Source organism: Cherax quadricarinatus, chromosome 55 (assembly GCF_038502225.1).
Source record: "Cherax quadricarinatus isolate ZL_2023a chromosome 55, ASM3850222v1, whole genome shotgun sequence".
NCBI lineage: Eukaryota > Metazoa > Arthropoda > Malacostraca > Decapoda > Parastacidae > Cherax > Cherax quadricarinatus.
This window is the reverse complement of record NC_091346.1, coordinates 24,947,135-24,974,471: the sequence shown is the minus strand read 5'-3', so window position 1 is coordinate 24,974,471 and position 27,337 is coordinate 24,947,135. Positions and strand designations below refer to the sequence as shown.

At 37.5% G+C, this 27,337-nt stretch overlaps 1 protein-coding gene across 10 annotated transcripts in view; it reads left to right on the top strand.

The window, feature by feature from the left end:
- Positions 1–26,842, top strand: part of LOC128698969 (GPALPP motifs-containing protein 1) — a 42,461-nt gene extending 15,619 nt beyond the window's left edge. For all 10 annotated transcript variants that reach the window (XM_053791434.1, XM_053791435.1, XM_053791436.1 and 7 more), the window contains 5 exons: positions 1,124–1,228; positions 15,355–15,905; positions 18,746–18,910; positions 24,268–24,414; positions 26,518–26,842. In XM_053791434.1, coding sequence (XP_053647409.1) covers positions 1,124–1,228; positions 15,355–15,905; positions 18,746–18,910; positions 24,268–24,414; positions 26,518–26,676 — 1,127 coding nt within the window. In that variant the 3' untranslated portion in view covers positions 26,677–26,842. The remainder of the gene's footprint in view (positions 1–1,123; positions 1,229–15,354; positions 15,906–18,745; positions 18,911–24,267; positions 24,415–26,517) is intronic.
- Positions 26,843–27,337: the final 495 nt, after the last annotated feature.

The window sequence follows — 27,337 nt, the reverse complement described above, 5'->3', positions numbered from 1 at the left end:
GTTGTGTGTCTCATAGACACTCGAAACAACTCAGGTCCTGAGCTGTAGCTTCTGACCTAATTTGTACTGGTATCTGTGTATTATCACAGTCGGGGATTTTCTTATGCTGAACTTAGATTCAGTAGTATGGGAGTTTTGTGACTTTTGTGGAGGATCTGCAGATGGTCCCTACTTAGTGTCGTTATATTATCTCCTAGTTCCTGATTCTGTGTCACTTTTGCTTGTTATATTGCTATTGGGCTTAGCATTCTTTTTGTTGTTCAAGCAGACTGTTCTGATTGCCATTTGGTCAAGAAGTTAGTTTATTTTAGGACTTTGTCAGTCACTTGTTTAAGTCTAGTCGAGTCGTGAGACATAGCGAACTACTTAGAGCACTTACACACATACACACTTACTTGTACATATTTGTAATATCTTATTAAATGTTAATGTACCAGACGGTACTTAAGAATTATAAATGCGATATGTGCTTTCAGCACAATAATACTGTACTCGAGAGAAGTGATTATTATTATTTTGATTATTATTAATTTAATTTAATTTGATATACACCTAGACAACTTAAATAATAAATTTATTAAATTTTATTTTCTCTAGTTAGTTGTAATCCTGAAGCACTATTGAATCATACTGAATTCTAATGGATAATTGGACAAGGATACTGACTAATTGTTACGAAAACCCAGTAACAGGCTGGATGCTAGAAGGGCAGTCCTTTCTAGTATTCACTAGAGATCTCTAAGCTTTTAGAATCGCGTTTTTTGTAACATCCCTCTCTCCTCCCTGTCTTCCATAAACCAACAAGAGTTTTCAATAAAGGTATGTAATAGTGATTTAAATGTTCATTTATTTATTTAGTTCTCATTGCTTTGTGTATGTAAAAGTATAATTAACCTTTAAAAAATGTAATTTTTGTTAATGCTTTTGGGTATCTGGAACGGATTAATTGCATTTACATTAATTCTTATGGGAAATATTATTTTGGTTTTAGGCTGGCCTTCTGGAATGGATTACGGCCGATACTCGAGGGTCCACTGTATTTAAAAGAAAATTGAAAAGTAGAAAATTCAAAGGTGATTTTTGAAGGGTAATACAATATCTTTGAATTTTACTTTACTTTCAGCTGTGAAAGAACAACTCAAGATGAGTACATCTGATAGTGACAGCGAAGCCTATGGGCCTCCTTTGCCACCTAGTATAAGAAGTGAATCAGTTAAAAAGGAAAGAGGTTAGTTAAAAATATTCAGCTGTTTTTATACTGCATACTCTAATAAACTCTCTTAGGTGATGCCCTCATTTTCACCAGTAATTTCTTATACAAGTACAATGTAAATTCAATCTTCTGCAAACACACAACTCCGTCTTCTGTGTTTCAACTATGTATATTTTTTATAATATTGTTCTAAACTGGTTTATATTAACGTAATAAATAAGAGAAGAAAACAAATTTGGGTGTGGGAAATACAATAAGTATATTTTGAAGAAAATTCTGTGGTTTGTCTTCAGTTTGTCTGGTGCCAAGTCAGTAGAAAGAAAAGAGGTAGGGAGATATGTATTCACAGGTTCATGAGATGTGCTTCAACACAGACCAAGGTTGGTTGGTTGATGGTGGAGGAAGGAAGGGGAGTAAAAAGAGAGGAAGATTATGATTGAATAATTTATTTAATTTTCCTTAGTTTTTTACCCGATTTTTTTTTTTTAATGGCTGTTTGGTGTCTGTGTGGCATACTCTCTTGTTTTAGTAAAAATAAAGGTAGAAAGTTGGAAGCGAACATAGATAAGAGTAAGGTAATGAGAGTATCAAATGATTTAGATAAAGAAAAATTGGGTATCACATTGGAGAGAGGGAGTATGGAAGAAGTGAATGTTTTCAGATATTTGGGAGTTGATTTGTCGGTGGATGGATTTATGAAGGATGAGGTTAACCATAGAATTGATGAAGGAAAAAAGGTGAGTGGTGCATTGAGGTATCTGTGGAGATAAAAATAGTTATCCGTTGAGGTAAAGAAGGGAATGTATGAGAGTATAGTGGTACCAACACTTTTATATGGGCATGAAGCATGGATTGTAAATGCTGCAGCAAGGAGGCAGCTGGAGGCAGTGGAGATGTCGTGTCTAAGGGCAGTGTGTAGTGTAAGTACTATTACACAGAGAATTTGTAGTGTGGAAATTAGGAGGAGGTGTGGAGTTACTAAAAGTATTAGTCAGAGGGCTGAAGAGGGGCTGTTAAGGTGGTTTGGTCATTGAGGGAGAATGGAACAAAGCACAATGGCTTGAAGAGCATATAAATCTATTGGGGAAGGAAGGTGGGGTAGGGGTTGTCCCCGAAAAGGTTGGAGGGAGGCGGTAAAACAGGTTTTATGGGTGAGGGGCTTGGACTTCCAGCAAGCATGCATGAGCGTGTTAGATAGAAGCGAATGGGACCTGACGAGTTGTTAGAGTGTGAGCAGGGTAATACAGTGGACCCCCGCTTAACGATCACCTTCCAATGCGACCAATTATGTAAGTGTATTTATGTAAGTGCGTTTGTACGTGTATGTTTGGGGGTCTGAAATGGACTAATCTACTTCACAATATTCCTTATGGGAACAAATTCGGTCAGTACTGGCACCTGAACATACTTCTGGAATGAAAAAATATCGTTAACCGGGGATCCACTGTATTTTGTGAAGGGAAATGGGAAGTACAATGCCTGCAGTTTAAAGGAGGGGTTTTGGGATATTGGCAGTTTGCAGGGACATCTGAACTGTTGTATCTGGGCACCTCTGCAAAGACAGTGATTATGTATGAGTTATGGTGAAAGTGTTGGATGATGATGAAAGTTTTTGTTTCTTTTTGGATTTTTCTTTCTTTTTGGGTCACCCTGCCTTGGTGGGAGATGGACGACATGTTAAAAAAAAAATGTGGATTTTTCCCCAAGTTCTGGCTCTGTGATCATTGTATAAGGATTATTAATGCATGCTTTACTCAGTTGTTTTTGACCAAATTCATTTTATTATTATATATGACTGGTGTATGTATGATAAACTTTTCCTGGTAAACATAAGTAAAAAAAATTTGGAATTCGTAAGGTCTTGGAATGTATCTCTGTGTCTGACAAGTTCAATTGGGTTTGCCTTATGTGATTACACTTTATGCAGTTTTCCGTTATGTGCCATGAATCTGGAATGCATCTATTTCATAAAGTGAGTTACACCTATATTAGGATAGATTACCTATTTGTGAATACCTTTTTGTAGTTACAGAAGCAGAGCTATGCTCATTTTGGTTTGCTTACAATTTTTAGGTTGTAATGTGCAACACTTAGTTAAAATTTTCCAGTGGTTGCAGCACATATCACCTCCTTTTGGATTCCATGCCACCATGTGCATAATGAAAATGTATCTTCAGTCCTGGTTTAGTATCACTTTTTGCTCTCTTAACCCTTAAACGGTCCAAACGTATATATACATTTTTTCAACATCTGAAAGTTTGTAAAAAAATGTAATCTTTTTTGTTTTACATTTGAAAACGCATAAAAAAACTTTTATCTACTTTTCTTTTTATATTTGAAAATATGTAAAAAAAAGTAGATCTACTTTTGTAGCACTACGAATTTGAACATTGATCTGTTTGGACCGTTTAAGGGTTAAAATTAATCCACATTCTTTGGAAAGTCACGTAGAGTGATTAACCCTTTCAGGGTCCGTCCCGTAGATCTACGGCTTTACGTTCAGGGTCCAAACCGTAGATCTACGTCATGAGCTCAGCTCACTCTGATAAACTGTGAGTGGCACATTTGGGCCTAGATATGAGAGAATACATCTATGTGGTATGTGTGCACCACATAAAACAGATCCTGCAGCACACTGTGTATAATGAGAGAAAAAACTGAAATCATGATTTTTCGATTAAAACAGCGACTTTGCAGTGTTTTTTTGTATGTTTTTTATAGTTGTATTTACGATTTCTTGGTCTCATTTGATAGAATGGAAGACATATTACAGAAATAGAGATGATTTTGATTGGTTTTAGCAATGGAAATGACTTGAAACTTAGCTCAAAGTAGCAGAAATGTTAAATTTTTGCCGATATTCAAGAGTAAACAAACGACCTCACACGTCTAATACACGCCAGCTGAAGGGTCTAATATGCATTCACAAATATGGTGATGATATTTATACAATTATTACAGTATTGCATAACAGTAAATCTTCTATTTTTTGGTGTGAATAAAAATTCATTATGTGAATAAAAAATCAAAATGGAATTTATTTGTAAAGCCTCAAAATGTAACTAATGAACAGAGGAAATGTTAGTTTAGTTCCAGGAATACCTACATTGTTTATTCTGGACCCTATTTTGAAATTGGAATATTTTGAACTTTGTGTTAAATTGGCCAAATTAACAATTTCCGATCACTTTAATTTGTAGTTTAAACAGTTGACTTGGCGATTTCTTGTGCTCAATCGATAGAACAGAAGTAATACTAGTGAAATAGCTAAGAATTTGGTTGACTGGAATAATGTAATTGGCCTAAAATGGGAGTCAAAGTCGGCAAAATCGCCGATTCGTAAATATCGCTGACACATCAAAATTCGCGAGAGCATAATTTCGTCAATTTTCCATTAAATTTCATACTTTTTGTTTTATTACCTTCACAAAAAGATTCTCTACTATTTTATAAGAAAAAATCAAAAAAATTTTTTTTTGAAAATTCTTGGACACTGGGGCACCACTTCAGATTTGGGCCTTGGACCCTGAAGGGGTTAAGGGCCCAAGTGAATTTAAGCACCCATAAAATTGTTTGTTGGTACAGTACAGTGGTCCCTCAATAATAGTCCGGCCTGAAAGTCGTCCATTTCAGAAATATAGTCCCATTATTTCGTCTAAACATTGGCTCGCAAATGGTCCATTAACTCGCTAATTGTCCTGTGTCTGGGATGCATACTCACACTCTGAGCCTCCTGGGCCTGTCTTCCCAGCCAGTGTGCCATTGTTTACCAGTGAGTGATGGTCCCCTCACTTGCTTCTACGAAATATTTCATAATACAGTGGACCCCCGCTTAACGATCACCTTCCAATGCGACCAATTATGTAAGTGTATTTATGTAAGTGCGTTTGTACGTGTATGTTTGGGGGTCTGAAATGGACTAATCTACTTCACAATATTCCTTATGGGAACAAATTCGGTCAGTACTGGCACCTGAACATACTTCTGGAATGAAAAAACATCGTTAACCGGGGGTCCACTGTATTCCATTGATTTAGTGCTTGCAAGTGCTAAATAAGCTACCTTGGCTCCAAAGAAAGCTTCTAGTGCCAGCCCTTTGGTAAAGAATGTGAAAAACACATATAATTTATGAAAAAGTTTGTAGAAAAATACAAAGGTGGTGGTGGTAGAGTGGAAGCAGTTGTGATAGTGGTTGATGGTGGTAGAAGGTAGTAGTGATGGTGGTAACAGTTGTAATAGTGGTAGAAAGTCGTAGTGATGGTGGTAGAGGGTTCCTTCTTTAGTGATTCAGCGATTCTACCAACTCCTCTAATGTTGTTGGAGTTATATAGGGCTACAGAAAACACCACCGCCTCAGCTGCTGCTTCACCACCATTATGGACGGCTTACTCTCAGTGGCCCTTATTTACCCAACAACAACACAACACAACACCTCTTGTGACATACGTAATGACTTATTTTATTCATTCTAGAGTATATTCCATATTTCTATGTTATTAATATTGTTTATTATATCATATTAGTTGAATTGTGATAGATAAATAAGCCGTAGAGTTGATATTAGTGTCATATTCTCCAACAATAAACTTGTGATGAATGGTTTGAAAAACCGACAAGTTGAAGATTTGAGACACTTATGCAGCATATGGGAATCTTTATTCAGGAAACGTTTCGCCACACAGTGGCTTCATCAGTCCAATACAAAGAGGAAGGCGTAAGGAGAGGAGGAGAATGAGGTAATCAGTCCCTCAACCTGGAGTCGATGTGTTCAGTCCATCAATCTTGTAGAATGTACAGCATAGGGCCGTAGACGTGGCTTATATACTGTAGTGAGGTGACGTGAAGCAGATGGAGGCGGGGTCATAGTGGTACCATCCACTAGTCGAAGTAGGTCTTCGTCCAAAGGTTGAACAAGTGTTGAAGAATTCTTTGTAACAAGACCCCATGATGCTGCCGTGTCTGACAGTTGTGATGAATGGTTTGAAAAACCGACAAGTTGAAGATTTGAGACACTTATGCAGCATATGGGAATCTTTATTCAGGAAACGTTTCGCCACACAGTGGCTTCATCAGTCCAATACAAAGAGGAAGGCGTAAGGAGAGGAGGAGAATGAGGTAATCAGTCCCTCAACCTGGAGTCGATGTGTTCAGTCCATCAATCTTGTAGAATGTACAGCATAGGGCCGTAGACGTGGCTTATATACTGTAGTGAGGTGACGTGAAGCAGATGGAGGCGGGGTCATAGTGGTACCATCCACTAGTCGAAGTAGGTCTTCGTCCAAAGGTTGAACAAGTGTTGAAGAATTCTTTGTAACAAGACCCCATGATGCTGCCGTGTCTGACAGTTGTGATGAATGGTTTGAAAAACCGACAAGTTGAAGATTTGAGACACTTATGCAGCATATGGGAATCTTTATTCAGGAAACGTTTTGCCACACAGTGGCTTCATCAGTCCAATACAAAGAGGAAGGCGTAAGGAGAGGAGGAGAATGAGGTAATCAGTCCCTCAACCTGGAGTCGATGTGTTCAGTCCATCAATCTTGTAGAATGTACAGCATAGGGCCGTAGACGTGGCTTATATACTGTAGTGAGGTGACGTGAAGCAGATGGAGGCGGGGTCATAGTGGTACCATCCACTAGTCGAAGTAGGTCTTCGTCCAAAGGTTGAACAAGTGTTGAAGAATTCTTTGTAACAAGACCCCATGATGCTGCCGTGTCTGACAGTTGTGATGAATGGTTTGAAAAACCGACAAGTTGAAGATTTGAGACACTTATGCAGCATATGGGAATCTTTATTCAGGAAACGTTTCGCCACACAGTGGCTTCATCAGTCCAATACAAAGAGGAAGGCGTAAGGAGAGGAGGAGAATGAGGTAATCAGTCCCTCAACCTGGAGTCGATGTGTTCAGTCCATCAATCTTGTAGAATGTACAGCATAGGGCCGTAGACGTGGCTTATATACTGTAGTGAGGTGACGTGAAGCAGATGGAGGCGGGGTCATAGTGGTACCATCCACTAGTCGAAGTAGGTCTTCGTCCAAAGGTTGAACAAGTGTTGAAGAATTCTTTGTAACAAGACCCCATGATGCTGCCGTGTCTGACAGTTGTGATGAATGGTTTGAAAAACCGACAAGTTGAAGATTTGAGACACTTATGCAGCATATGGGAATCTTTATGTATTGGACTGATGAAGCCACTGTGTGGCGAAACGTTTCCTGAATAAAGATTCCCATATGCTGCATAAGTGTCTCAAATCTTCAACTTGTCGGTTTTTCAAACCATTCATCACAACTGTCAGACACGGCAGCATCATGGGGTCTTGTTACAAAGAATTCTTCAACACTTGTTCAACCTTTGGACGAAGACCTACTTCGACTAGTGGATGGTACCACTATGACCCCGCCTCCATCTGCTTCACGTCACCTCACTACAGTATATAAGCCACGTCTACGGCCCTATGCTGTACATTCTACAAGATTGATGGACTGAACACATCGACTCCAGGTTGAGGGACTGATTACCTCATTCTCCTCCTCTCCTTACGCCTTCCTCTTTGTATTGGACTGATGAAGCCACTGTGTGGCGAAACGTTTCCTGAATAAAGATTCCCATATGCTGCATAAGTGTCTCAAATCTTCAACTTGTCGGTTTTTCAAACCATTCATCACAACTGTCAGACACGGCAGCATCATGGGGTCTTGTTACAAAGAATTCTTCAACACTTGTTCAACCTTTGGACGAAGACCTACTTCGACTAGTGGATGGTACCACTATGACCCCGCCTCCATCTGCTTCACGTCACCTCACTACAGTATATAAGCCACGTCTACGGCCCTATGCTGTACATTCTACAAGATTGATGGACTGAACACATCGACTCCAGGTTGAGGGACTGATTACCTCATTCTCCTCCTCTCCTTACGCCTTCCTCTTTGTATTGGACTGATGAAGCCACTGTGTGGCGAAACGTTTCCTGAATAAAGATTCCCATATGCTGCATAAGTGTCTCAAATCTTCAACTTGTCGGTTTTTCAAACCATTCATCACAACTGTCAGACACGGCAGCATCATGGGGTCTTGTTACAAAGAATTCTTCAACACTTGTTCAACCTTTGGACGAAGACCTACTTCGACTAGTGGATGGTACCACTATGACCCCGCCTCCATCTGCTTCACGTCACCTCACTACAGTATATAAGCCACGTCTACGGCCCTATGCTGTACATTCTACAAGATTGATGGACTGAACACATCGACTCCAGGTTGAGGGACTGATTACCTCATTCTCCTCCTCTCCTTACGCCTTCCTCTTTGTATTGGACTGATGAAGCCACTGTGTGGCGAAACGTTTCCTGAATAAAGATTCCCATATGCTGCATAAGTGTCTCAAATCTTCAACAATAAACTTACCATCCCTCCCTCACACAAACAATTCTTCAATAAGAACATAAGAAAGGAGGAACACTGCAGTAGGCCTGCTGGCCCATACTAGGCAGGTCCTTCACAAATCCAACCCACTAACAGAACAAATGCTACCCAAGCAATAAGCTCAGGTGCAAGTCCGACTCAAATCCAACCCCTCTCACTCGTGTATTTATCCAACCTAAATTTGAAACTACCCAAGCCATAGCTTTTAGAACATAAGAAAGGAGGAACACTGCAATAAGTCTGTTGGCCCATACTAGGCCAGTCCTTCACAAATCCAACCCACTAACAGAACAAATGCTACCCAAGCAATAAGCTCAGGTGCAAATCTGACTCAAATACAACCCCTCTCACTCATGTATTTATCCAACCTAAATTTGAAACTACTCAATGTTTTAGCTTTGATCATCCTACTAGGCAGACCATTCCACTCATCAGCTACCCCTATTACCAATGTTCATTTATACATTTTATTAGTGCTTTACATTTATTTGGCATTCTTTTCTGGATGTAAATCTATATTTATGCTAGAGAAGTGACCCCAGAAGTGACCTAGAGTCCTTATGGAGGGGGATTCCTCTTCCAAACAATAACCTCTCTTCCCACTCTCCTCCTCCCTGTCTTTCATTTATCAACAACAGCCTTCAATAAAGGTAACTGTCATGTTGAATGTTCATTCTTTTGTGCATGTAAATCTATCTTTTAGGTAAAAAAAAAATTGTTGTTGATACTTCTGGGTGTCCGGAACGAATTAATTGGATTTACATTATTTCTTATGGGGAAAATTGATTCAAAAATCGTCTATTTCGATAATAGTCCTACTTCCAGGAACGGATTAAGGACGATAATTGAGGGACCACTGTATATTAAAATGATCACATGCACCGGAAGGTGAGCACTATGTACTATTTAGTGGATCATTGTAGGGTTCGACCTACTGGTATGACATCATGCAAACTAAATAGGTATTATCAGCGTTTTGCCTTAATCGACACGAGGCGGAAAGATTTTGAAGTGAACTTAACCCTCGACCAGTATTACAATAATGCAGTAGTCTGCATAACAGTAAATCTTCTATTTTTTGTGTGAATAAAAATTCAAAGTAGAAAGCAAGAGTAATATAAAAGGGGCCTGGAAGTATGACTGATGAACAGAGAAAATGTTATTTTAGTGCCAGGAATGTCTGCATTGTTCATTTTGGACCCTATTTTGAAATTGGCATCTTTTTTAATTTGTGTGAAATTGGCTGCTTCTTTATGATTTGCCAGTACTTCCGGCCCGGGTCTTCTCCAGATGGTGACCCGGCTTCTTACTACTGCACTGCACTTTTTTTTTTTTTTTTTTTTTCAAGTAGTTCGTCTGGTTCTCGTACCCCGGACACCAGCGGTGAGAGTCGCGCCTCTCACCACTGGCCTACAGTTTCCATGTATTTTTTCTAGTAGTTCTTCTGGGATTTGAACCCAGGACCCCAGTGGTGAGAGTCACGCCTCTCACCACTGGGCTACCCCGATGGGTGTGTGAAATTGGCTAAATCGCCAATTTCTGACCACTTTATTGGGTAGTTGAAATTGGTAAATGGGCGGTTTCTTGTACTCAGTCGATAGAACAAATGGAGTTCTAAAGAAATACCTATGAGTTTGGTTGACTGGAACAATGGAATTGGCCAAAAATAGGGCTCAAAGTGGACGAAATTACTGATGCGTAAATATCACCGAGATCGCTAACTTCACGAGAGCGTAATCCTGTAAGATTTCCATCAAATTTCATACTTTTGGTGTCATTAACATCGGGAAAAAAGTTCTCTTATCATTCCATAAGAATTTTTTTTTTTTTTTTTTGTGACAGAGAGACACCTTAGGATTTGGGGTTGTGACAGTTGAAGGGTTAAATACTGTATTTAATAGATTTCATACATAGTTAAAATTTTGCTTGATTGTATTTTGACATGCAACCTTCCATATAATTTGATAATTTTAACTGAAAAAGCTGGATGTGGGTCACATATTGGGACAAAACTGACCTAATTTGCCTAAAATGCTCTGCATAACAAGCAGCTTTCTATATAGTATGTCACTGATGTCAGCTAGGCCTGTATACAATGTACATGTACTTGTAGAAATGATGATATTGTTATTGTTATTATTACTACTACTACTGTAGCACTGTTATATCAGCTCCAACCAGACATAACACGAGAACATTGAGGGTTTACTGTTATCTGCTATATCAGATACAGTGGCACCCAGAGTTTTGTACAGCTCCCAACTTGAAGAATTATGTAAGTGTATTTTGTAATTGCTTTTCTAAGTGTATTTTTAGGGGTCTGAAACGGATTAATATAATAAGCTCAGTTCCAAAAGGCACAGTACTCGCTCCCATTCTATTCCTCATCCTCATTTCTGACATAGACAGAGATGTAAGCCATAGCTCCGTGTCTTCCTTTGTGGATGACACCCGGATTACCATGGCAGTGACCTCCATCGAAGACACCGCAAGACTCCAAGCGGACATCAATCAAATCTTCGAATGGCCCACTCAAAACAATATGAAGTTCAACGAGGAGAAATTTCAACTACTCGGATATGGGAAACTTGAGGAAATTAAAAATGTATCAGGGTATACAACAAATTCTAACCATACAATAGAGCAAAAAGTAATGTGAAGGACCTGGGAGTGATAATATCAGAGGATCTCGCCTTCAAAGACCACAACAGTGTATCTACCTCATCTGCTAGGAAAATGATAGGATGGATAATGAGAACCTGCAAAACTAGGGATGCCAAGCCCATGATAATTCTCTTCAAATCGCTTGTGCTCTCTAGACTGGAATACTGCTGTACACTAACAGCCCCCTTCAAGGCTGGCAACATTGCAGACCTGGAGAGTACGTGTATACAAAGAACTTTCACGGCACACATAAGTACGATAAGGCACCTAAATTACTGGGAACAGTTGAAGGTCCTTATCAGTATTCCCTGGAATGCAGGGGAGAGAGAGATATAATATACACTTGGAAGATCCTGGAGGGATTGGTACCAAACCTGCACACAAAAATCACTCCCTGTGAAAGCAAAAGACTCGGCAGGAAATGCAACATTCCCCCGATGAAAATCAGGGGTGCCACGAGTACATTGAGAGACAACACAGTAAGTGTCTGGTGCCCAAAACTGTTCAACTGCCTCCCAGCATACATAAGGAGGATTACCAATAGACCCCTGGCTGTCTTTAAGAAGGCACTGGACAGGCACCTAAAGTCAGTACCTGACCAACTGGGCTGTGGTTCGTACATCAACTTGCATGTGGCCAGCAGTAACAGCCTAGTTGATCAGACCCTGATCCGCCATGAGGCCTGGTCTCAGACCGAGCTGCGGGGGTGTTGACCTCTGAAACCCTGTCCAGGTAATTTACATTATTCCTTATGGGAACAAATTTGTTTGGTAACGGCACTCAAACAGCCTTCTGGAACGAATTATGGTTGAAACTCGGCGTACCATTGTGTGTACTAATTTTCTGTTTGTTTATGGCTCTTATATATTTTACTATTTTTTTTGTATATCAAGGCTAAGAATCTGAACAGCTTTTGTTTAATGTTTTACTTATAATCTAAGCTAAGGGGCTAAACAATATCATTCAGACCAATCACTGACACTGCATCTGACCTCTCCTTGCTCCTACCAATAGAATCTCCTTTCCATAGGTAGAGTATGTTCTGTTGACTTGTAAAACCCTACTATATAGACAAAAAGTGTTTGAATAATGGAATATATCTTATGTGTTATACTATACAAAAGTTGATTGTTTAATTGAACATATTAGTTTACTAGGTATTGTATAAGCTTTGGTTAGTGGAAATACCAAAAGTATTGTCTCAAATTACAGTAATACTATTAAAAATATAATTTTTGTTAAAAGTAGAGATGCAAGTGAAAACTAATGTACAGTAGCCCAGATTGGAAGGCATTAACTTGTTTGGTGTCAGAAACCAAGGTTGTCTGTGACAGCAGTATGAAAACGTAGTTGTTGGAAAGTGTAGCCTGTTGAAACAGTCCTGTGGGTGACTGGGTGTCAGTTTCACATAACAGAGAGAACCATCAGCAAGGTGACAGATGTTGGAGTTGGTGTGTTATAAGCTCAAGATGGTTGCCACTGTCATGTATAGTTGAATTGCATAATTTGCATTATACTTGTATTTGGATTTTTACTTGGTCTCTATATTTACTTGGTGCATGACCCCTGTTCAAGGTTTCCATATTTGTGTCATGTCCAGGACCCTAACTCTCGTGAATTACAAGATTCAACTGTATCTCCAGCTGTTGTTCAAATGTTGTGTCTATTGTTGCTCTAGACATTGTGTGCTGTGCCTGTATGGGCTTATATTTAGGTAAACAAGGTGACAAAAGTTGCATAATAATAATATTTACCTGACTTCACTACTGCCTTCTGGCTGCAGGTGGTCCTCTATAGTAGTAGAAATTATTAACCCTTAAACTGTCCAAATGTAGATCTACGTTCACGTGCGTAGTGCTCTAACCTTCATTTTCTCCATTTGAAAGCATGTAAAAAAAAAAGTAGATCTACGTTCGGAGTGCTACGCACATCATCATAGATCTATGTTTGGACAGTTTACCCTTTGACTGTTTCAGCCATATACAGTGGTCCCTCGCTTTTCGTAGTTCTCGGCAATCGTAAATTTCGCCAATCATAGGGGTATTTTCGTATAAACATGGACTCGCTTTTCATAGGTTGACTCGCGAATAGTAGTTCGTTCGGGACGCGTATGCACGGTGTGAGCCAGGGCGGCCTCCCTACCCAGCCAGTCTGGCATTGTTTACCAGTGAGTGAAGGTCCCCTCAAGTGCTCCTACGAAATATTTCATAATATTCCACTCATTTTAGTGCTTGCAAGTACTAAATAAGCTACCATGGCTCCAAAGAAAGCTAGTGCCAAGCCTGTGGTAAAGAAGGTGAGAAGTATGTACTGTGACAAAGTCTTGGGCCATTTTAGGGAAGTGTTAAAGAGACGCCAGAAACAGAGCTCTCTCCACAGTTACTTTGCGAGACAGGACTAGAATGACTCTCAAGGTGGTCCTAGTGGCATTAAGAAACAGAGAAGAGAAGCAACCCCAGAGAAGCAATTGGTACCTGAGGTGTTGCTGGAAGGGGATTCCCCTTCCAAACTGTAAACAATCCAATCTCTCTCCTCCTCCAGTCTTCCATACACTAAGAAGAATCTCTAATAAAGGTAAGTGTTATGCTGTTAATGTTTCATTCATCATTTCCCATTGTATTGTTTATGTACTACATGTATATTTCATGTAAAAAAATTTTTTGTTTTAATACTTCTGGGTGTCAGGAACGGATTAATTGTATTTACATTATTTCTTATGGGGAAAATTGATTCGCAAATCGTATATTTCGTTTATAGTAGCTCCTCCAGGAACGGATTAATTACGAAAAACGAGGGACCACTGTATATATACGTCTTACGAGTCAGTGTTTCGGACATATATATACTCAATAATTCTTGTGGCTTCAATTCAAGCATTAGAATACTGGTAGGCCCACATGTGAGAGAATGGGTCTGTGTGGTCAATGTGCACTGTATAAACAAAATCCTGCAGCACACACTGCATAATGAGAAAAAAAGTACTCCGACCGTGTTTTTTGGATTAAAACACCAACTTTGAGATGTATTTTCGTATAGTATTTATGGCTGTATTCTTGTTTTCTTGGTCTCATTAGATAGAATGGAAAACATATTACAGAACCAGAAATGATTTTGATTAGTTTCTCGATGAAAACGGCCTTGAAATTGAGCTCAAAATAGCAGAAATGTTCGATTTTTACCAATGTTCAAGAGTAAGCAAATCACACCACACGTCCAATACACGTCAACTGGGGAGTCTAATATTCTTTCATTAGTGCAGTGATATTATTTATACCATTTTTACAATAATGCAGTAGTCTGCATAACAGTAAATCTTCTATTTTTTGTGTGAATAAAAAATCAAAATAGAAAGCAAGAGTAATATAAGAGGGGCCTGGAGACATGACTAATGAACAGAAGATATGTTATTTTAGTGCCAAGAATGTCTGCAGTGTTTATTCTGTACCCTGTTTTGAAATTGGCATCTTTTTTAATTTGTGTGAAATTGACCAAATTGCCAATTTCTGACCACTGTATTGGGTATTTGAAATCGGTAAATGTACTCAGTGATAGAAAAAATGGAGTTCTAAAGAAATAGCTATGAGTTTGGTCAATTGGAACAATGGAATTGGCCGAAAATAGGGCTCAAAGTCGGCGAAATCGCTGTTGTGTATATAAGTATATCGCTGAGATCGCTAACTTCGCGAGAGCATAATTCTGTAAATTTTTGATCAAATTTTGTACTTTTGGTGTCATTACAATCGGGAAAAGATTCTCTATCATTTCATTAGATTTTTTTTTTTTTTTTTTTTTCCAAAAATTTTGCAACAGAATGACAGTTTCAGAAATGGGCTTGCGACAGTCAAAGGGTTAAGGGTTAAGATAGTATTAAGTTAATTTGAGGCTTAAACACATTTTCTAAAAGTATTTTGGGTCAAGTAGCACTGAAACTTCTGGAATGTCTCCTTTTTGCCTATACTTTTATAAGAAAAAAAATCCTCCAAAATATAAAAACTTGATTTTTTATATGTAATGTTTCATTATATTTTAATAATCATAAATTACTTACAGCTGATGTTAAACCCCAGGCAAATGAGGAAAACATGGATGAAGATGCTTTTCTACCAGAATTACCACCACACTTAATAGGAAAGAGAGGAGGTAGTGTCAATCAAAGTGCTAGTTCAAATGACCAAAAATTATCACACAACCTTCAGAATCAGAATTTAAAGAGAACAGGTGAAATCAGTTGTGATAATCCCGCACGAAAAACATTGAAACAAAATCTAGAGCAAAAACCAGCCTCTGAGTCTGATGACGATGAAAGTAATGTGTATGGAGCAGCTTTACCACCACATTTGTTAAATAAAAAGCGAGAAGAATCTTCACAGTCTGACAGAAGACATGTCTTGGGGCCGACACTTCCTAAAGGTTATGTTCCTCCCAGAGAAGTACCTCTTATAGACAGTGATAGGGGAGAAAATAGTGATATTGAAGACGATGTTGGACCCACTATAGGACCACTACCTTCAGCAGTGGAAATTGATGAAAATGAGTATAGAATCAGACAATTTGAACTCAGGGCACAGAGAATGAAGGACAAGATAGTAGGAAAAAATATAGTAAGTTTCTAAACTTTTATATAATTTTAACTGCTTAATGCAGACGAATGATTTTTGGGACCTGATGAGCTGTTGGAGTGTGAGCAGGGTAATATTTTATGAAGATATTTAAGGAAACCGGTTAGCCGGACTTGGGTCCTGGAAATGGGAAGTACAGGTCGGCCATCACTAATCCGGCATCATTGGGACCTGTAGTGTACCAGATTAGTGAGTTTGCCGGTTTAAAGAGTGGTTAGGTTAGAATACACTTAATTAACCTATCAATAGAGACTTTCTGCTACATCTTCCTCATTTTCATCACTGCTTTGTCCTCCACTGGTTTGCTGCTGTGGATTTACAACTATCTGCACAATTTCTGAGTCAGTATAATGATGAAATTTGAAATTATGCTAGCTGAAATTAGTGCCAGATTACTGATGGAACTGTATAACTGATTGCCGGATTAGTGATGGACGACCTGTACAGTGCCTGCACTTTAAAGGAGGGGTTTGGGATATTGGCAGTTTGGAGTGACTATCTAAACTATCATATTTGGGCGCCTCTGCAAAGACAGTGATTATGTATGAGTGATGGTGAAAGTGTTGAATGATAATGAAAGTTATTTCTTTCTTTTTGGGTTTTTCTTTCTTTTGGGCCACCCTGCATTGGTGGGAGACGGCTGACGTGTTATAAAAAAAAATGCTTAATAGGTAATGTTCAAAAAGTAATGCAACCCATTGACGGATAAAGGCTTATTAATATTACCTGAAGAGAGGTGCCTTGATGTTGGTGAAACTCTTGATCCAAAGAATTTTACCTGTTTTTCCCTTAGACTAAACTCAAGCCCTGTATGACCTCCATGGGTTTAACGCTTCCCCTAATTATAATAATAATAATATTAAAAAATTTTAATGCATTGGCCATTGAGATAACCATATATGTAAAATAAATGAAATATATTATTGAGCATTCATTTTAAAGCCTCTTCATATGTCATATACTGCATGCTGAATATTGACCAGTAGGTTTTCTAGTGTGTATGTACTATAATTTAAATACAGAGGGCTCTCTTAAAGAAGAAGAGGTGCTCAGATACGACAGTTTAGATGTCATTCCAAACAGCCAATATCTCAGACCCCTCTTTCAAAGTGCAGACACTGTACTTACCACCTCCAGGACTCAAGTCCAGCTAACAAGTTTCCCTGAATCCCTTCACAAAATATTACACTGCTCACACTCCAACAGCTCATCAGGTCCGAATAACCAATCGTCTCCATTCACTCCTATCTAACGTTCACACATGCATATACAGTAGGACCTCCGTATCTGCTGGGGATATGTTCTAAGACCTACCATGGATACCTGAAACCGTGGATAGTAGTGAACACTATATACATATGAGTCATTTTTCGTTTACATAGATACCTATGATAAAGTTTAATTGATAAATTAAGCAAAATAAGTCTAGAATTAGCACTTTTATTTACTGATAGGAAACATTTTACAGCTTCTCTTGGGCTTAGAAGAACTGCCAGCATCACTACCTTTACACTTCGGTGTTATTATTAAACAAAATTAAGGGTTATTTTTGGGTCACAGTAAACAGTGGATAACAAACTGCAGATATGAGATCTGTGAATACAGGGGTCCAACTGTATATATATACGCATACATATGTATTGGCTATTTGGAGTGACATCTAAACTGTTGTATCTGAGTGCCTCTGCAAAGATAGTGATTATGTGGTGGGAGATGGCCGATGTGTTAAAAAAATATATACATACCTACGCACCTACCTACATACATATGTACCTACCTACATACATACATACATACATACATACCTACCTACATACATATGTACCTACCTACATACATACGTACCTACCTACATACATATGTACCTACCTACATACATATGTACCTACTTACATACATACGTACCTACCTACATACATACCTACCTACCTACCTACATACATACATACATACATACATATATACCTACATACCTACCTACATACATACATATATACATATCTACATACATATCTACATACATACATATCTACATACATACATATCTACATACATACATATCTACATACATACCCACCTACATACATACATGTACATACCTACATACATGTACATACATATATACATATACATACTGGGTACCATATACATATACAGGTAAATCCTACATGAAATATAACTCGGTGTAGAAAGGATCTGTATATTTTGGCCTCAAACCCTCTTCTACATATGCTAAAGAGGGTCTCAGATTGAGACCAAAATATCCAGATCTATTTATTCTACTATGAAGTTTATTGTCTGTCTATGTGGGATTTATCTGTATATAGATAAGTATTTATGACACTGATTGTTATGCATAAAGAAGGTTTTGACTATTATAGAACATAAGAAAGGAGGAATACTGCAGTAGGCCTGTTGGCCAGTACTAGGCAGGTCCTTCAGTATCCAGCAGGCTTGTAAGTGTTATATTAGAATGAGTGAAGACAAATGGTTTTTAATGCTGGATGTGCTGCTGGTGTGTTAGCAAGGTAACTTTTATGAAGGGATTCAAGGAAACCAGTTAGCTGGAATTGAGTCATAAAAGTGGAAAGGGCTGTGTCTGCTTTCTGGAGGAGTGGGGATATTGCATTCAGAGGGTCATCTGAACTGTGATGTCATCACACTACTGGCAAGACAGTAACTGCATAAAACATATTGTGTGTTTCCTTTAGTGGGTCACCCTTCCTTAGTGGGAGATGGCTGATGAGGTAAAAAAAAAATTAATATATTTATAATGAAACTTAATTGAAATGCTGTATAAAAATGCCAGTAATCTTCAACAGGACAACAAGCCACTGGTACGCGAGTCTTGGATGACAGAATTACCTGAGGACAAACCAAATTTCTGTGGTCTGGGTCCCCGTCAGTTTTTGCGGAAGACTCCACAAGCGAAAAGGGATTGCTCAGGGTGGACAGATACTCCTGCTGATAAAGCAAGAAAAGCAGAAGTAAGACATTTTTAAATATTTTTTGCAATTATTTCTTAGTTTCTGCAAATTCACTAGAAGCCCATGCTTAGGGAAGGAACTTTATAAAATAAAATAAAATAAACTCATTTCTATAAAGAATGGTTTGCAGTTGGTACAGAAACGGTGATATTATTGACATACTTTATAGAAAACCCCTGATTATGCAAAGCATTTCAGACAGCCTTAAAATAACTTATAACTACTAATATAACTACTGGTAGAATTTTTGCGAGAACAGTTTGTTGGAAGCTTAAGTAAGACAATTTGCTATAACATTTGTGGAGATTATTAATGTTGGTTAAGTACAAATTTGGATACTAACATAAATTTGAGTACAGCCTCTCCTCACTGAATGACGGAGTTCCGTTCCTAAGATCACATTGGTAAATGAATTCGTTGCTAAATAAGGAGCATACTATAATGGTAGTGGGTTTGTGTCAACCATCTTTTGATATTGTTTTAATGCCACCTTTGCACCATTTATAACATTACTGGTATATTTTTAAATGTTTATACAGCAGTATACTGTATATTGTAATAAACAGAATAGAGGAAATCAGCTCTAATATACATTTTTTAGGTATGCATACTGGTCAGAGGGCCCGTTGTAAGTCCGAGTCATCAGTAAACGAGTACGTCACTAAGTGAGGAGAGGCTGTATTACTGCATAGGGCATAGAATAAACTGAAGGCCTGAAGAATGCAAAGGATCTCAGGCAAAAGTTAGCCTGTAATATACTTTATATTTACTCAGTTAATTCATTATAAAAATCACAGTAAGAAGATATAGTTGTTTAGTAGAGTGAGTGGTACTAGTTACTTAAATTACAACACAAATATGATGAGATAGTATATGCTTCTAATACTATATGGGAGTTGAAGGAAGGCTGGAGGAAAAAGAACAGGAACAGAATTGGATGAAAACAGCAGGGTTTAGGTTTTGTTTGACATAGTATATTGCTGTCGAGATCATATTAAGATAATGAGGTGGTTTTTCACAATAGCCTTGAAGCAGTTGGCAGATAGTTGACCTTTAGGATCTTTAGGCAGAAAGTTCCAAATTTTAGGGCCTCTTATGCACACTTGAGTTTTTACACAGGTTGAGTTAGACACAGGGAATATCAAGGAGATTTTTGCATCTTCTGTTATGCCTAAAAGTTTTGTTGCAACCATCAAGGAAGTGTTATAATGATGTTTTGATCCATCCTGGACCATTGTCAAACACAATATTTAAGTGATGCTTTTTGGTGAATTGTTCCAGCCATGGTATTGTGACTTTCTATTCTTTAGCCTCTTCAAATTTTGAAGATTTTTAAATATGTAAGGAAGATTCTTTGTGCAGATGCCCCATCAAGGATAGTTGCAAATAAGAATGTGGTATCAAAGATGTAGCTAGATACATTACCTATATCCAATTTAACAGGTAAATCAGTGTTCATGTTTTGTAAATTACCTTTATTTTCGTATTGATGTCCTTGAGTACACTATCCCATTTAGGAGTTTTCCTGCATGATGTAATTAACTATTTATAACTACACTTATTTATAACTACACAGGTACCTAGGGATTGGCAGAGAGCGTGTATAGTTCCTTTATGTAAAGGGAAGGGGGACAAAAGAGATTGTAAAAATTATAGAGGAATAAGTTTACTGAGTATACCAGGAAAAGTGTATGGTAGGGTTATTATTGAAAGAATTAGAGGTAAGACAGAATGTAGAATTGCGGATGAGCAAGGAGGTTTCAGAGTGGGTAGGGTATGTGTAGATCAAGTGTTTACATTGAAGCATATGTGCGAGTAGTATTTAGATAAAGGTAGGGAAGTTTTTATTGCATTTATGGATTTAGAAAAGGCATATGATAGAGTGGATAGGGAAGCAATGTGGCAGATGTTGCAAGTATATGGAATAGGTGGTAAGTTATTAAATGCTGTAAAGAGTTTTTATGAGGATAGTGAGGCTCAGGTTAGGTTGTGTAGAAGAGAGAGAGACTACTTCCCAGTAAAAGTAGGTCTTTGACAGGGATGTGTAATGTCACCATGGTTGTTTAATATATTTATAGATGGGGTTGTAAAAGAAGTAAATGCTAGGGTGTTCGGGAGACTGGTGGGATTAAATTATGGGGAATTAAATACAAAATGGGAAGTGACACAGCTATTTTTTGCTGATGATACTGTGCTTATCGGAGATTCTAAAGAAAAATTGCAAAGGTTAGTGGACGAATTTGGGAGTGTGTGTAAAGGTAGAAAGTTGAAAGTGAACATAGAAAAGAGTAAGGTGATGAGAGTATCAAATGATTTAGATAAAGAAAAATTGGATATCAAATTGGGGAGGAGGAGTATGGAAGAAGTGAATGTTTTCAGATATTTGGGAGTTGACTTGTCAGCAGATGGATTTATGAAGGATGAGGTTAATCATAGAATTGATGAAGGAAAAAAGGTGAGTGGTGCATTGAGGTATATGTGGAGGCAAAAAATGTTATCTATAGAAGCAAAGAAGGGAATATATGAAAGTATAGTAGTACCAACACTCTTATATGGGTGTGAAGCTTGGGTTGTAAATGCTGCAGCGAGGAGGTGGTTGGAGGCAGTGGAGATGTCCTGTCTAAGGGTGTAAGTATTATGCAGAAAATTTGGAGTGTGGAAATTAGGAGAAGGTGTGGAGTTAATAAAAGTATTAGTCAGAGGGCTGAAGAGGGTTTGTTGAGGTGGTTTGGTCATTTAGAGAGAATGGATCAAAGTAGAATGACATGGAGAGCATATAAATCTGTAGGGGAAGGAAGGCAGGGTAGGGGTCGTCCTCGAAAAGGTTGGAGGGAGGGGGTAAAGGAGGTGTTGTGGGCGAGGGGTTTGAACTTCCAGCAAGCGTGTTAGATAGGAGTGAATGGAGACAAATGGTATTTGGGACCTGACGAGCTGTTGGAGTGCGAGCAGGGTAATATTTAGTGAAGGGATTCAGGGAAACCGGTTATTTTATATAACCGGACTTGAGTCCTTGAAATGGGAAGTACAATGCCTGCACTCTAAAGGAGGGGTTTGGGATATTGGCAGTTTGGAGGGATATATTGTGCATTTTTATACGTATATACTTCTAAGCTATTGTATTCTGAGCACCTCTGCAAAAACAGTGATTGTGTGAGTGAGGTGAAAGTGTTGAATGATGATGAAAGTATTTTCTTTTTGGGTCACCCTGCCTCGGTGGGAGACAACCAACTTGTTGAAAAAAAAAAAAAAATACAAGAGCAGAGCTTAACTTAATATCTCATCTCAGGTATTTATTCTATCAGAATTATTATGTATTTAACATGGTTGTAGCAATTACTACCTCCTGTAACCTATTCCATTGTTCTACCACTCTGTGAAGAACTCTCTACAGTGTGATCCTTTCTGCATCTCTCTTTCCATTAATGTATATACACTCAGAGGTGTATATCTCTGTGTGTGTGTATATACTGACAGGTTACTTTAATCCATATTTTCTTTATTAAAACCCTTTTGAGGCCCATGCTGTAGTACTTCTGGTTTGAGCTCAGGGTCTGTGCTGTAGAACTACGTGATGAGCTTAGCTCACTCAAATAAGTAGTGAGCAGTAAATTTGGGTCTCGATATGGTCTTTGCATTGAGTGTGCAACATATAAAAAAAATCTTGCGCAGTGCAGTGCATGATGGGGAAAAAAACTGTGACCGTGTACGTATTTGGTTTTAAATAGCCACTTTGCGGTGTGTTTTTGGATGGTATTTATAGTTATATTTTTGGTCTCTTAGTATCACTTGATAGAATGAAAGATATACAGTGGACCCTCGAATTTCATAATCCCTTTTCTGTGTGTAAAACTATAATCCTCTATAAAATGTATTTTTTGTTTATATTTCCCATAAGAAAAAATGTAAATCCAATTAATCCATTCCAGACACCCAAAAATATTAACAAAAAATACATTTTATGGAGAATAACTATAGTTTTACATTCAGAAAAGGGGTTATGTAATAGAGATGATTTTCATTGGTTTTAAGACTAGAAGTAGCTTAACAATGAGCTCAATGTAGTGGAAATGTTTGATTTTTGCCAATATTCCAGAGGACACAAATTACGCCACTCGTCCAATACGCATCCAACTGGTCAGTCTAAAACACATTCAAGAATACACTGACATTATTTTTTAAATTGTTACTGTTATGCAGTAGTCTGCATAACAGTAAATCTTCTATTTTTTGTGTGAATAAAAATTCAAAATGGAAAGCACGTTTAATGTAGGAGAGGCTTGGAAACATAACCGATGAACAGAGGAAATGTTGTTTTAGTGCCAGGAATATCTACATTTTTTATTCTGGACCCCATTTATAAATTGGCAGTTTTTTAATTTTGTGTGAAATTGGCCAAATTACCAATTTCTAATCATTTTTTTTGGGTAGTTGAAATAGTTAAATGTTTTATTTCTTGTGCTCAAACAATAGAAGGCATACTAGTGAAATAGCTAAGAGTTTGGTTGACTGGAAAAATAGAATTGGCCTAAAATAGGACTCAAAGTGGGTAAAATTGCCAGTGTGTCCGAGACCGCAAACTTTGCGAGAGCATAATTCCATAAGTTTTCCATCAAATTTTGTACTTTCGGTGTCATTACCTTCGGATAACGATTATCATTTCACAAGAAAAAATATACATGTATATATACAGTGGACCCCCGGTTAACGATATTTTTTCACTCCAGAAGTATGTTCAGGTGCCAGTACTGACCGAATTTGTTCCCATAAGGAATATTGTGAAATAGATTAGTCCATTTCAGACCCCCAAACATACACGTACAAACGCACTTACATAAATACACTTACATAATTGGTCGCATTCGGAGGTGATCGTTATGCGGGGGTCCACTGTATATTTTTTTTTAAATTCTTGGACCCTGAGAGCAATTTTCAGATCAGGGGTTTGGACCCTGAAAGGGTTCGAGTATCTTTGAGTGCAGATATGCAGTCTTAATGATCCTCTAACAATCTAACCAAAAATAAACCATCCTCTTGTTCTCTGTTCATGGTCTTGAAAATTTTTCCCTTTCTATTCAGCAGTATCCTTTCTAATCTTTTACAAAATGTGGCTATCATGTCTTTTTTTTTTTTTTTTTTTTTTTTTTTTCTTCTTCTTCCTCCTACTCAGACAATGATGGCATAGCTTTTCTTCATAACTTATATTTTTTTCTGGGATTCATTTTGTAGCTCAGTTTTGGACTTTTTATTTCATTTAGTTTTATTTCCCTGTTAAAATATTTATTGGTATTCTGAGTGTGAAGCCTTTTTTTTTTTTTTTTTTGTTAAGTGGTACATTTCTAAAACTGTCCCTTTTTCAGCTGGGTATAAAAGAAGAACAGCCAGTAATAACTCCTGAAGATATTGCCAGCAACCAGCGAGATAAAGAACTTTTGGAAAAAGTGAAAGAGTACAACAGCAGTAAAAGAGCAGAACCCCTTATTGACTTACACAAGAAGAAAATAAAGGTATCTAGTGAATATTTTTATTATGGCAAAGTTGCTTCAGCATTTTTTTTTTTTACTTTTGGTATGTGTGTAATGGTAATTGCCATATTAGTTGATTGTCTTCATATTTTGGTCATAGTTAATGTCCCACTTGATGTATCAAGTGTCCCTTGTTTTATGCTGTAGATGTGTTCCAGCTCTTTGGCTTCAATATTAACCCTTTCAGGGTCCGTCCCATAGATCTACGGCTTTACGGTGAGTGTCCAAACCGTAGATCTACGCCATGAGCTCAGCTCACTCTGATAAACTGTGAGTGGTACATTTGGGCCTAGATATGAGAGAATACATCTATGTGGTATGTGTGCACCACATAAAACAGATCCTGCAGCACACTGTGTATAATGAGAGAAAAAAACTGAAATCATGATTTTTCGATTAAAACAGCAACTTTGCAGTGTTTTTTCGTATGTTTTTTATAGTTGTATTTGCGATTTCTTGGTCTCATTTGATAGAATGGAAGACATATTACAGAAATAGAGATGATTTTGATTGGTTTTAGCACTGGAAATGGCTTGAAACTGAGCTCAAAGTAGCGGAAATGTTAAATTTTTGCCGATATTCAAGAGTAAACAAACGACCTCACACATCTAATACACGTCAGCTGGTGGGTCTAATATACATTCACAAATATGGTAATGATATTTATACAATTATTACAGTATTGCATAACAGTAAATCTTCTATTTTTTGGTGTGAATAAAAATTCATTATGTGAATAAAAAATCAAAATGGAATTTATTTGTAAAGCCTCAAAACATAACTAATGAACAGAGGAAATGTTAGTTTAGTGCCAGGAATGCCTACATTGTTTATTCTGGACCCTATTTTGAAATTGGAATATTTTGAACTTTGTGTTAAATTGGCCAAATTAACAATTTCCGATCACTTTATTTTGTAGTTGAAACAGTTGACTTGGCGATTTCTTGTGCTCAATCGATAGAATAGAAGTAATACTAGTGAAATAGCTAAGAATTTGGTTGATTGGAATAATGTAATTGGCCTAAAATAGGAGTCAAAGTCGGCAAAATCGCCGATTCGTAAATATCGCTGACACATCAAAATTCGCGAGAGCATAATTTCGTCAATTTTCCACCAAATTTCGTACTTTTTGTTTTATTACCTTCACAAAAAGATTCTCTACGATTTCATAAGAAAAAATAACAAATTTTTTTTTTGAAAATTCTTGGACACTGGTGCGTGACTCCAGATTTGGGCCTTGGACCCTGAAAGGGTTAAGCTCACTCAGGCCTTATAAACATTTATGACCCTAAGTTAATATAGGTATTGTGTTTGCATTATATGCTTAAATATCTTTTTCAGGATCTACATGTATTAGCACTCAAAAAACTTATCTTCATTAGATTTTTACAAATATTCCTTTGCAAAAATTTGTTGGCTTTATTAAAAAAAAAAAAAAAAAAAAAAAGGTGAACTCTCATCATTTAGCACTGCACAGTCAAAGTGGAGTTTACACCAGAGAAAAAAAGTAGCTAAAATTAAAGCAAGTGTAGTTTAGAAATAATGCATACACTTTTAGCCTATTTCCCATTTCCCTTGATGCTTATGAAGGGCTCTTGATCCAAGGAGATGAACCAATCTTCCCTTTATTTGGATCAAACCTGATTGTCTCCCATTCCCTAATGCTTTACAAATTTAGTGCTTTCCCTGATTATAATAATTTTATTTTGTTCCTTGTATTCAGATTTTAACAGTGAGGCACCAAAGCAGCTACAGTTCCTCATATCAAGAGCACTTGAAATATATGGGCCCTCCTTGAAGGGTACAAAGGGTTAGGCTTAACTGTTTTCATTTACTTGATGGTGAAAGTGTTGAATGATGAGGGAAGTTTTTTTTTTCTTTCTTTTTTGGGTCACCCTGCCTTGGTGGAAAATGGCCAGCGTGTTAAAAAAAAAATTATTTTTAGTCTTAAATTCTTATATAAACAGTAACTCTTATGTTGAGCAAATGTTTGAAAAGATATAGAGTATGATTTTATTTTACAAATAAATTGTGCTATGTAAGCAAAATACATTAGATAATGAAGTTTTTCTTGTTATGTACCAGGAAAAGGAAGCCAAGTCCAGATCAAAGGAGAGACGTCCCTTTAGTCGGGAGGAAGACCTACATGTGAATAAATTTGATGATGCACAAAAAAGTAATATTTTAAAGAAAGCCCAACAACTTAATGACAGGTTTTCTTCTGGGGACAGGAAATTTTTGTAATCTTAATATTCACCCACTTCTCACTCTCTCTCTTTGTCAGTAATGGGCTGTACTCTAAAATAATACCTATTTAATTTGCAATTTTTGTATCTGGTAGTTACAATATTTCTGTAGTCCAGTATTTTATGATGCAACAAGAAAAGAAAAATTAAAGTTCTTTTAGTTATACTGTATTTTATTTACGAATCACAAACTTATGGAATGGGTGGGATTTGAACCTGTGGAGAGAGCCAATCCTAAAACTACTCCACTGGCCTACTAGTTTTAGAACTAGCTCATTATGGGTTCGAATCCCACCCATTCTATGAGCTACAAATTTATTTCTGAATCAATACCTAAAATTTACTGCCTTTTCTGTTCATACAGTTAAACTCATGATTATCAGAATCAAACTTAGATGCAATAAATGTTGTTGTGGATGTGGGGAATGCTGAAGGGCTCTTGATCTAGGAAATTGGAGATACCCCTCTATGGGTTTAGTGTATGTTTTAAATAATATTACCTACTTTATTAGACCAAACTGGATTGCCTCCCAGTCACCGTGTACTGTATGGCCTCGACATGTTTAGTTTTTCCACGAGTATACTACTATACTGTACTGTATTCACACAAAAAGATCAGAGAGAACATGATGGGACTAGAGGCAAGCTAAGAGCTGGAT